The sequence below is a fragment of the Danio rerio genome, chromosome 23, assembly GCF_052040795.2.
Source record: "Danio rerio strain M-AB ecotype USA chromosome 23, GRCz13ab, whole genome shotgun sequence".
Lineage (NCBI taxonomy): Eukaryota > Metazoa > Chordata > Actinopteri > Cypriniformes > Danionidae > Danio > Danio rerio.
Genome location: NC_141043.1, coordinates 3,901,971 through 3,914,423, shown reverse-complemented (window position 1 = coordinate 3,914,423; position 12,453 = coordinate 3,901,971). Strand labels below are relative to the sequence as shown.

General features: G+C 41.4%; 1 protein-coding gene across 16 annotated transcripts; it reads right to left on the bottom strand.

The window, feature by feature from the left end:
* Positions 1–3,169: 3,169 nt before the first annotated feature.
* Positions 3,170–10,501, bottom strand: LOC101885752 (uncharacterized). Of its 16 annotated transcripts, none has more exons than XM_087306470.1 (8): positions 10,393–10,501; positions 7,259–7,359; positions 5,288–5,354; positions 4,996–5,180; positions 4,703–4,857; positions 4,071–4,534; positions 3,742–3,950; positions 3,170–3,641 (listed from the first exon to the last, which is right to left on the bottom strand). In XM_087306470.1, the coding sequence occupies exons 2-8, from the start codon at positions 7,310–7,312 to the stop codon at positions 3,417–3,419; spliced, it is 1,359 nt and encodes a 452-aa protein (XP_087162596.1). In that variant the 5' UTR covers positions 7,313–7,359; positions 10,393–10,501; the 3' UTR covers positions 3,170–3,416. The 16 variants fall into 16 exon arrangements, with proteins under 16 accessions (XP_087162596.1, XP_087162603.1, XP_087162593.1 ...); XM_087306477.1 differs by having other exon boundaries at positions 7,271–7,359; positions 10,393–10,465; XM_087306467.1 differs by lacking the exon at positions 10,393–10,501 and adding an exon at positions 9,830–10,077 and having other exon boundaries at positions 7,259–7,356.
* Positions 10,502–12,453: the final 1,952 nt, after the last annotated feature.

Sequence of the window (12,453 nt, the reverse complement as noted above, 5' to 3'; positions counted from 1 at the left end):
AGCATACGCCGACGTTTGACGCAAAAGTATAAATCAGCCTTAAGCCTCACAGTGTGAACGTAGCCCTATTCCCTTGCTGAGCAGGGCATGTCCTAGTGGTGTTGCAAGGGGGGGTTTTGGGGGCTTAAGCCCCTGATGTATTGTCAAAAGCCCCTGATCTTTTAGAAAATGTTGCATTTAAATAAAAATAGGTTAGGTGTTATCTACATTGTACAAGCGCTATACAAAAATAAAGGTGAATTGAGTTGAATTTTCTAGTTTAATCCAGGATCAGGCAACACGTGCTGGTCAGGACGGACAGTATGGCGGCGGCGGCGTATATCAACCGCATGGGGGGTATGCGCTCTCGCCGCATGTCTCAGCTCGCCCACCGTCTGCTCCTCTGGAGTCACCCGCGGCTGAAATCGCTGCGCGCCATTCACGTTCCAGGCATGCTCAATCGTGCAGCCGATGCGCTCTCACGACAGCTGTTACGCCCTGGAGAATGGAGACTCCACCCCGAGTCTGTTCAGCTGATATGGGCGCAATTCGGGGAGGCCCAGATCGATCTGTTTGCTTCCCCCGAGAACGCTCACTGCCAGTTGTTTTTTTCCCTGACCGAGGGCTCTCTCGGCATGGATGCACTGGCCCACAGCTGGCCTCGGGGCATGCGCAGGTATGCGTTTCCCCCAGTGAGCCTGCTCACGCAGTTTCTGTGCAAGGTCAGGGAGGACGAGGAACAGGTTCTGCTAGTTGCGCCCCTTTGGCCCAACCGGACCTGGATATCAGAGCTCTCACTCCTCGCGACGGCCCTCCCCTGGCGGATCCCTTTGAGAGAGGACCTACTCTCTCAGGGACAGGGCACCATCTGGCACCCTCGCCCCGATCTTTGGAACCTCCACGTGTGGTCCCTAGACGCGAGGAAGACTTTGGTAACCTACCGACTGCGGTGGTTAATACCATCACTCAGGCTAGAGCCCCCTCCACGAGGCGCGCCTACGCCCTGAAGTGGAGTCTATTCACTGAATGGTGCGTCTCTCGCAGAGAAGACCCCCGAAATTGCCAGAATAGTGTTGTGCTCTCTTTCCTTCAAGAGAAGTTGGACAGCAGGCTGTTGCCCTCCACTCTCAAGGTTTACGTGGCCGCCATCTCCGCTTATCATAGCGCGGTAGCTGGCGGCACCGTGGGAAAGCATAACCTGGTCATCCAGTTCCTTAGGGGTGCTAGGCGAATTAATCCATCTCGCCCCCCTCTCATGCCCTCTTGGGATCTCGCCCTCGTTCTCACGAGTCTGCGATCCGATCCCTTTGAGCCACTCGAATCAGTATCTCTAAGATTTCTGTCCTTGAAGACAGCTCTGCTGGTTGCGTTGGCCTCCATCAAGAGGGTCGGGGACCTGGAGGCATTTTCGGTCAGTGACTCGTGCCTGGAATTCGGGCCGGATTACTGTCACGTCATCCTGAGACCCCGCCCCGGTTATGTGCCCAAGGTTCCAACCACCCCCTTTAGAGATCAGGTAGTGAACCTGCAAGCGCTGCCCCCGGAGGAGGCAGACCCAGCCCTTTCTTTACTTTGTCCAGTTCGCGCTCTGCGCATTTATGTGGACCGTACTCAGAATTTTAGATCATCTGAGCAGCTCTTTGTCTGTTATGGCGGTCGGCAGCAGGGAAGTGCCGTATCGAAACAGAGATTATCCCACTGGATTGTGGATGCCATTTCACTCGCTTATTCGAGTCGAGGTCAGCCGTGTCCCCCGGGAGTACGTGCACACTCCACTCGGAGCGTTGCATCCTCTTGGGCGCGTGCACGCGGCGCCTCTCTAACAGACATCTGTAGAGCTGCGGGCTGGGCGACACCCAACACATTTGCAAGGTTTTACAATCTGCGAGTGGAGCCGGTTTCCTCAAGGGTATTAGGTAACCCTTTGGTGATTGAGGAGACAACTCGGTAGGGTGTTGAAACACGCTTGCTGCGCCATTCTCCCTAACACGGAGGTACGTGCGCCTTTTTATCTGTCAGTAAAGTTCCCCGTCAGGTGAGCCCTGCAGATTCCTCCGTGGCCCCCAGCACTGACTCAGCGGAGGAGTCACTTGCTGGCCCACTACGTTGTAGGTCTGCCCGCTGGTCAGCCCGCGTTTTGGGTATAGGTGCCTGCTATGCGTGATCCCCACTAGGCGATCCCATATGCTCATTCCGCCACGGTTAAGTCCCCCCCCTGGGCGGACCCGTGTCTTCCCTCTCCGCTAACCACGCTTTTGCTATGAGTACTCCCCCTTTTTAGGGCTAGTCCATATGTAAATTCTGCCATCTATCCCCCCCTTGGGTAACGGATGGCCTCCGCAGCGTCCTCCCTATCGGGATTGCATGCTTCCCAACGTACTGTCGTATTTCCTAGAATTATCTAGATGCTCACGACTTCCCAAAAAATATATCTAAATCCGTAAAACTTCTGTTGAAGTAGGATAAATTAGGGCCAGGGACACGTTGGAGGACCGCGCCCCCCATGATGTGGGTGCGTCATGCTTGCTTGACTATCTCCTCATCGGGGGTGTTGGTAAGGTGCAGTCATTATGGCGCTTTCCATACTTCTCCCATCGTGGATTTGCTCCACTTATGGCACTGAAGTTCCCCAACCGAAGGGGAACGTTCGAGGTTACAGAAGTAACCCTTCGTTCCCCGAGGAGGGGAACGGAAGTGCCATACTCCGTCGCCATAATGACTGTCCCTTAGCTGTTTGAAAGTCTCTTCAGCTTAAAAGGATGGCGTCTGCTGGCTTCAGGTGTGCTTATATGCTGAGATAATTGCAGATGCCGCACACCTGCGCAAGCTTACGCTGCCAATTAATTTCTTTCATTGGCCCGTTCAATACTCTCCAGACAAGCGGCTTCTGATCCGAATCCTCCCATCGTGGATTTCATCCACTTATGGCACTTCCGTTCCCCTCCTCGGGGAACGAAGGGTTACTTCTGTAACCTCGAACGTTCTCAGTAGCCACATCTGAAGCCTCATGATCATTTTTTTTCACAATAAAGTGAGGCTGCTTATTAGGACATATACTTAATTATTTAGTATTCTTACACGTGTTTGTTTACTTTTTGTGTAGTGACAAAATATTTAATCGCTGAAATATAAATTGAAGGTAGTAATAAAGACATGTTCAATTACTTGAAGTAAAACCAAAAGTCAATAGTAATGTTTCCAGAATTTATTCACTCGATGTTTTTACATTCATTTCTTTATGCATTTAACAGCAACCTTGCTGTGAAAGCTTCTAAAGAGCACACACACAGAGGAGATGATATATGCAGAGTGTTGAAGCATCAAGCAGAGGGGCGGGGCGTACAGAACTTTGCTGCAGTTAAAAACAATTTATGTAATCACTCCAGGATACAAGCATCAAGAAACTGAAAAGAAGTGAATGAATGAACTTGTGCATGTTAGCTCTCTGCAGATCCCTGACAAATAGCAGGTTTATCTGAGGATTGCAGGCTTGGTGGTTGGTCTATTTTCTCCAGTAGTGCCTTGACTTCTCCATATTTTTGTTTCCATACCTCCTTGGAGTAAGAGGACGGACTGACCTCCAGGAACGCGTAGGCATCTTTAGTTTGGAGCTTAAAGATGCCAGAAGCTTTCTGACAGCCTTTACCAAAACAGCTCCAAGCCTGTGACATTAACACAATTTCGAAACACATTATTAGGTTTTTAAATAAGAGTAGGAAACATTTCAGAATATCTTACAGATTTGTTTTTAACAGTCTTTACCTCTTTGGCTGCATCGATCGATTTAATAAAATCATCTTTTAGATCAACAAGGTCATCGACAAGGTCTTCTCCAACAAAGGTCTTTTGTTCCAGGTACTTAAGCATTTCAGCAACTTTCTCCCAGAAGTTTTTGAGCTGAATCATAATAGTTTGAATTTTTGTCAAGCTACTCTGCACCTCATTTAGATGGATGGGGTCGGGTATAGAAGCTGCAGAGGGGGAAATACAAACACATTTGAACAAGTCCCTCATCATCTTCAGAATTTGGCACACAGCTTGTCATACAGGTTTACTTTAGACATGAAAGATAGTAAGCTTAAAGGACTCACTCCGGTCAAAATTGGCTGTGGCAGCCTTCATCTGCCAGTCAATGATCTGGAGCTGAAGCTGCCAATGCTTTTGTTTGGCAGCAGTTTTATCAGCAATCAGATTATTCAGCTCAGCTTCAAGAGCCTTTAATTTTGCAGTGTTTGAAGGATCATGTACAGCATCATATATGCTTTTGACGAGTAGCCCAACAAATGGCACAATTGCAGCAAAGATGCCAAGGCCTTTGCTGGTTTGGCTCATGGATTTGGCAAAGTCTTGAATCTCTTGACTTTTCTCGTTTATTTTTTTCTCAATTTGATCGATTTCTGCACTGACTTTTTGGAGCTCCGTCTTCTGCTGATTCAGAGCGTTTTCAGTTGCCGTCAGCTCTTGGTCTTTTTCTGCAATGTTCTTGTCTGTGTTTGATTTTTCAGTGGCAACATCACTGGTGGCCGATGATATATCTTTGTTGTGTAAATCATACCTAAAGAGAATGAAAAAAAAAGTTGTTTATTGTATAAAATTACAATTTTGTGTAAGAAAGTCTTTTTATTTAGATAAAGTAGCAGTTGCCTGTAGAGGATCAATTTAATCATTTTGAGTATTTTGAAAATATTTTTGTAATTTTTTTGCTTTTGAAAAATGTACTTACTTTTCTACAATCTTGTCCACATCTGTGATGATGTCTTTGATCCAGGTTTGTGCCTTTGCCAGGTATTTGACAGCCAAAAGTGGCTTATTTTTCTCTACAGCTGTTGTCAACATGGGAAACAGCGACTGAACCAGGTTTTCACTGGTCAAAATGCACTGCAAGAAAAACGAGACAAGATCAGTCATGTTGTGTAGACACTTCAGGGGCGTAACGGAAAACAAACCACTTTCTGTTACTCTGCTATACTCTCAAAAATGAAAATACTGAAATCAAAAGAAAATCTGAAACAGTACTTTGAATATGGTTGCATCAGAGGACCCAAAGAGAAGCTGAGTTTCCACAGCCCGACTCCTGATGATCTTCTCCAGGGTGGGGAAGTTGGCCAGGCACAGGTAAGAGAGATGATACAGAAGAGCCGTCTTTTCAGCCGCAGGGAGAAGCTCCTCTACAAAGGAAGGGCTCCACTGGGCCACAGCCACTGGTAAGAAACAAAAACAACTAGTTTATATTTGTACAGACTAAACAATATTTCTTCATTGGCTGTCATTATTTTAGAATCTGTAAAATGAATAAGTTACTACTTACCTGTGTTATCAGCCATCTTCAGTAGGTTTACACAAAAAGTGTGTGCAACAGGTTCTCCTAAAATGTACTGGAAAAGCAGAACAATTAAGGATGCTTGGAAAAATCTCACACATCTGACAATGATTACAGAAATGCTGGATGAAACGGATCTACCTTTTTTAGTAAGTGATACAGAGAACAAGGTAAGTGGTGTTTTTATACTGAAGAAGTGCATGGATCCTCCCAACACCCACACAGAAAAATGTATAGCAAAGAAAGTTAAGATCTTTCCTGTTTTGACACACCTACGTTCCCACGGCATGCAAATGTGGCACGAATCCAACTTTTCCCCCCCTCATGTGACTCAGGTAATGACAGTGTGAACAGCCCAAACCGCATGGAATCTGATCTTTTCAGGTCAGATCTGTGCCACTTTCATATGTAATCAGACACAGATCAGATGCAATGAGACCGCAGTGTGAACGGTTGTGTTCACACTGCAAACCTGATATTGGCCACATTTATATGTGAACAGCCATGCAAAAACATCAGATCTGAGAAAAAAAAAATCTGATTTGAGCACTTAAGCCTGGTTTATACTTCTGCGTCAAGTGACCGGCGTGACCCACGGCGCATGCAACGCGCGTAGCTGTGCATTTATACTTCTGCGCGCTGTCTCTGTTGGTCTGCATTAACACTCCCGAAACGCTAGTTGGCAGTGAGGTGTAAATGTTCCTCTGTGTCGAGTTTCTTCTCTGCTCTTTTGTTTTCCTGAACACTTCCTGGATGTACAAGTGGCTCAAACTCGCTCCTTTTGAGGCAGGAACCGGCGGACGTGCAACAATTTTAACTATGAGGCAAACACAAAACAAAACTTTCCATCAGGAGCTCCTTCACGGGACTCCACACTTGTAAACAATCGCTCCATTGGGCTCGCGTCCAGCTCGCGCCATTCGCGCGGCTCTTGGTGCCGCCCAGACTCGTCAGCGCTATCAAGCCGACTAATCACAGAGCTTATGCTATGCGTCGTTGCGACGTGTAGTTACAATTTTTGAGAGGTGCACGTCAGCGACGGCCATGGCGAAGGGCTATGCGTCAGCGCCGTAGCAATAGAGGTAAAGTTGGTTTTATATTCACACATTCGTTCATTTAGAAGTCTATATATTGTTTACAATGTTACTTTGAATATTCGAGTGGAATTAGCATGCAAGTATGACTTGAAAACAACATTAACACTGTTTATTTGACTGTGAACAATGTTGTACTTTGATAGTCATTAGCTGCTTATATGATTTCGCAATTTAGATTTTGCAAATAATACTTTTATGAAATTATATTATTAAGGGGAAAGTCTGAATGTGTAAATATAAAACCAACTTTACCTCTATGCCGTAGCATACGCCGACGTTTGACGCAAAAGTATAAATCAGCCTTAAGCCTCACAGTGTGAACGTAGCCCTATTCCCTTGCTGAGCAGGGCATGTCCTAGTGGTGTTGCAAGGGGGGGTTTGGGGGGCTTAAGCCCCTGATGTATTGTCAAAAGCCCCTGATCTTTTAGAAAATGTTGCATTTAAATAAAAATAGGTTAGGTGTTATCTACATTGTACAAGCGCTATACAAAAATAAAGGTGAATTGAGTTGAATTTTCTAGTTTAATCCAGGATCAGGCAACACTGTGGCTCAGTGGCAAGCACTGCTACCTCACACAGAAAGAGAAGGTCGCTGCTTGAGCTGGGCCAGTCGGCATTTCTGTGCGCAGTTTACATGTTCTCTCTGTGTTCGCTTGGGTTTCCCATAGATGCTTCTGGTTTCCTCACACAGTCCAAAGACATGATACATAAGTGAAATAAATAATGGTAACAGTCACAAGCACTAGTGCTGAGTTTCTTTTTGTGAGTATGTACTTGGTGTGGTTAGCGGGGTATTCCTATAGAACTGTCATAGTTAATCAGGGAATAGGCTAAACGAATTGTGGGAGCTCTCAGGAACTACCTGTTCTCGTACCCCCTCACATGCTCGTTGACCAGGCAGCTTTCTTGGGCTCATCTGTCTCCGAGCTCAAGGTTCTCTCCTAGGACAGCACGCCAAACCTGCTAACAACAACAATCATTATCTAAGTGTAAACTCTTGACTATTGAATATATGTAAGTATTATATCTTTTCTCAGGATCATTATAAAAGTTTCTTGGACCAGAATCAAAATGTGGCCAGATTATAAGTTATATAAGGGCGGTGCATGAAAGCTAGAGTGATTTGGCCTAGGGCACCAACAAATTAACTACATTTCTTTCGGTAATAAGTATGATTATTTAAGCGTGTTGTACGCAACGTGTACATTTCCTTTTAATTACACTATTACAACATATTTATTTATGACAAGCGACTGATAATATCCAAAAACAGTGGTATAAATGTTTTATAACCTTCACATCTACCAGACATATGCATAATGATGGAGTCTTATTTGAGGATGCCTTTATTTTAAATACGAGCATTACAAAAGTGGGGGTTTTTGTAAAGAACTAACATGTGTTTCTAATATATGGGTAAGAACTAATGTAGAGAAGGTTTAAAAAGTCAACCAGGAAGAAAGTCTGTTTATAATATACCTCACCTTACATTCTGTGAAGCTATTTTGCTCACATTTATTCAATGTTAAACAACTAATGATGGACTATCACATAAATCTGAGAGTGAATGTATATGGCTTTAGGCATGTTTTTTTAAATTATTTTGCTGTCAAAGGGATTACTTCAGGAGGTGTTGTGTGATGTTTTTCAGACGAAACTAGACATGTCTTAAACTTAAAAAAAATGTCAATAAAATTTCGCAACTCAAAATATTTATTTTATAAACAGTTTCTATGTTCCTCAATGTTACAGAAAAACAACAGCGTATGGGTACAGATAATGTGCTTAGTGTTAAATGCTACCAATGTGAGTTTGAATAACGTTTTACATGACATTTATAGCCATGCTGTAAGCAGCAGCAGGTGATCACCTCAGATCTTCAAAATAAAATAATAATTAGCTGACTAGTTTTTGTAATTTTTAACATTATACAATTATAACCTGCCTTACATAATCTTACCAATAATGGCTTTGCTGAAAGGCTGGTCAAATGTAAGTCTGTTTTTCCAGAAGCTTTAAACAGATTCGCACTGCGATCATGGTGATGAGAGACTATAGCCCCTTTCACACATACAGACCTTTCCGGAAAATTACCGGGAATTTTCTGGAACGGTTGTATGTGTGAACAGGTCCTTTTTGAAAATACCGGTAAATTCGTTCTGGCTATTTTCCGGAAAGAGAAGTTGTAACATTACCGGTAATTTGCCGGAATGCTGCGCTGTGTGAATGCAAAATGAAGATTGCCGGAAAGAGCGCGTCCACGTCTAAAACGTGCTGACGTGAGACATCTGCTTTAGCCAATCAGAACAGTCAGACGCATTCACGTGTGCGCGGTTTATGAGAATAAAAGCCTTTGAATATTTTTCCAGACACCTTTAGCTGCTTGATGTTAGTCAGATAATGTTTCTATGTTCCTTCTTAATGCTAACTGTGTAAATAATTATCGATAAAATGTTTATGATAATCCGTTGTTTGTTTACCTTCAAGCTTTGCGTGTGCCCGTGAGCGCCCATAGCGCCAGCACACACACATATCATGAACATCTCGACATGCGAAAGTGTTTCTCTATGTTTTCATTAGAGTTGTACTCAATACTGATCCATCCGAAGAGTTTGTAATGTAGTCAGATGTTTACAAAAACAAGCGCAGCCGCTTAGAGGTCATTTGTGGTGAATGATGTCAGAATTTACCGGCATTTTGCGATGGATGTGTGAATGCTCTTTTCCGGAAAAATTCAGTAATGTCCTCGCCTGTATGAACAGCGCTTTTTTGAATATACCGGTAAAGTCGTTCCGGAAATTTTTTTTAGGATATAATAAGGATTATATATATATATATATATATATATATATATATATATATATATATATATATATATATATAATGGATTAAAATATTACAAAAAATATAATTTTCTAGCCTACATAAATATGAAAACCACTGCCTTCTTGCCTTCTTCATCTCGAGGGTCTTTATCAGTTTATTTGTGACAATTTGCTTTTGTATAATGTTATTATTAGCAGTATTATTTATTATATGCATATGTATAGCCTATGCATATGTATATATGTATGTGTTTAAAAAAAAAAAAAACAAGCTTAGATTTGTCCACCTGTCTGGTTTTTAGACCATATGGGGCACAGCATGTGTATTAGGATATAACTATATTTTTTGAGCACACTTCGTTAGTATTGTTTATTTATTCGTTTGCTGGAAATTAGAACTGAATTCAGAAATAGTTTTAAAACAAATCTTTGCGCTTAAACTAAATTAATTATTTATAGGCTAATTGATAATTGTCTGTGCGTACAAGAAGTTTCCCTATCCATGAGAGTGAAAATAAATAATGAGGAGGCTCAGCTCTCATTCTCGCGCTGCAGATGCTCTGTTTAACTGTTTTCTTGCTAGTGAAGTGTTCAGTTTTTCCACTTACAAAGTCCGTCATATAAATAAGAAATGCGCTTAAGCCGCGACACAACTGACTCTTGAAGTGAATGGGAGATGAGACTCTGATTTGTTTATTCTCAAAACACACCTATAACTCATTAAGAGAATAAGCTCAACCCTTTTAGACCAAGCAAATTTTTCAGTCCTTATATTAGCAAAAGTGGATTCTGACACGCCCTGAATGTATTTGCGCCCTGCGCTTTGCACTTTGCGCATGGATCGTCAATTAGAGCCCTAAATGTTTTTTTTTTTTTACATATAGCCTAGTAATGTATTACTTTACATAATTTTTTTAATAGTTTATATAGCTAAAAATTGAAGTCTCAGTTTGGTGTGTGGAGTGATGTCTATGCAAAAATCATTGAAGTGTTTAGATTGCATTTGTTTGACTGGATTCATGGGATATTTTCTACATTGATTTTTTTATGAGGACTATTAATAACTGTAATTCTTAAAAAAGGTTTGTTTGTTAGTTGTAGGCTATTCTAATTCACAAAACTATAGGCTAACTGTTTATGATAAGGGCAGTGGTGTAAAGTAACTACTTACAAATATTCAAATAAATGTAATTAATTACTTTTTCTCACGAATTGTAATTTACTGAGTAGTTTTAAAAATGTGTAGTTTTACTCTCACTTGAGTACTATTTTAGTGCTGTATCTGTACTTTTACTCCACTACTTTTCTACAATCTGCAGTTACTACTTTATTTTTTCCTGTCTATGGGGATTAGAAAAATCAGTCCTGCAATTCCTGTCCAATCAAATCACACATAGAAGGTAAATCGCCTCATAATGAACTACCTCAAGACATGGGCGATTTATAAATCAAGCAAACTGTTTGGAAGCATTGAAAGTGTCCAAGAAGATGTCCAAAATCTTTACACGCATTGACCCAGAGACTGTTTAGATGCATGTCGCTGATGAGAAGTTGAGGAATGTTTACTGTATGGGGAAATGGCCTTAAACACCCAGCAACCACAAGACATCAACATGACGTCAGATTGACGTTGTACCCCAATGTCGTGGGGATGTTGCATTTTGTTTGGTATTTACTATGATCTTCTATGTAAAGCTGCTTTGACACAATTTACATTGTAAAAGGGCTATACAAATAAAGATGAATTAAATTTAAATGAAAATCAGGTTGACGTCAGAACTCAGACCAACGTCAATATCCAACCGAAAACCAACCAAATATCAACGTCTAATGATGTTTCAGCTTGAAGTTGTGTGGACGTTACCACTATGACGTCTATCAGATGTTGGATTTTGTTTGCCATACCTGATGAATAAATATCAGAATTTGACGTCAATATACCATTGGTTCAAGATGTTGGCTCGACGTTGGATTTTGGTCACTTACTAACACAACCTAAAATCGACCAAAAATGTACGTCATTTAACGTTGTTATTAGACATCAAAATAACACTATCCTTAGACGCTGGCTAGACATAAAATTTTGGTCACAACCTAAATCTAACCTAATATTAACGTCCCATGACGTTGTGTGCCTGCTGGGTGATAACTACATGCACTACAGAATTTTACGTTTACACACATCCACATGTAGGGATAGTTTACAGTTTAACCCAAAGAATGACCAGTCTGGTTGATAAAGAAGAGCCGGAGTCAGAGATTTTAAAAAAATAAATTAAGTTTACTGAAGATAGTTTGCAGTTTCATTCGCAGAAGCCAGCTTCAACACTCACAATGAGTTCCTAGGCCACTCTGCTTACAATCACCAATCAATAACAATTATACTCTCACATAACGTCATTAACTGCGTCATACATAAAGGTGTTCTAACCTGATTGGTTAAAACACAGATAGACTAGGAACATTTCCACATGAGGTTCGTGCGTACAATTCTGAACAATATCTAAACATAAACGTCAGACACCCTTTAGACTGATTAGAGCTGACTCCAGACCTGTGAAACGGATCAACAATCAAATAGAACACACACACTTTAAGTATAATCTGTTTCTTATCCAAGGCTGAGTGTACCGTCAGCCGTCTTTATCAAAACTGGTCAAAAACTGGTATAATCTACATTCAGGCAGTTATATTCTTACTACACAAAGTCTATCTTGAATAAAAAGTAGAATCACTTTAAAAGATTTAACCGTAAAACTATAGCAAAATCACTTTAGACAATTTAGACAGTATTAACTCCTCGAAATAACAATAGAAACAGTTGATTCCAGTCCTCAGTTCCACTCAAGATCTCCATGACCTCTGACCTAGTTTGCTGGCTCCTGAAAATAGGTATAAAGAGACTGGCAAATGCACTGAACATTCTTATATTAAGCAATGTGTTAACTTATTCATTAATTAAAATCAATTTACAGTTAAATGCTAAGAAACAGGATGATGAAAAGGATAAACAAATAACATGTAAAGGCATCAGCTTTTCACAGCATAGTACTCACTACTCACGAGTACTTTTAAAAGGGCTACTTTTTACTTTGAGTAATATTTACAACAGTTACTTTTACTCTACTTGCACTCCATTTTTAGGCAAGTAATGGTACTTTTACTTGAGTATGATTTTTCAGTACTCTTTCCACCACTGCAGTGGTGTGAAGTAAGAAATTACAAATAGTCA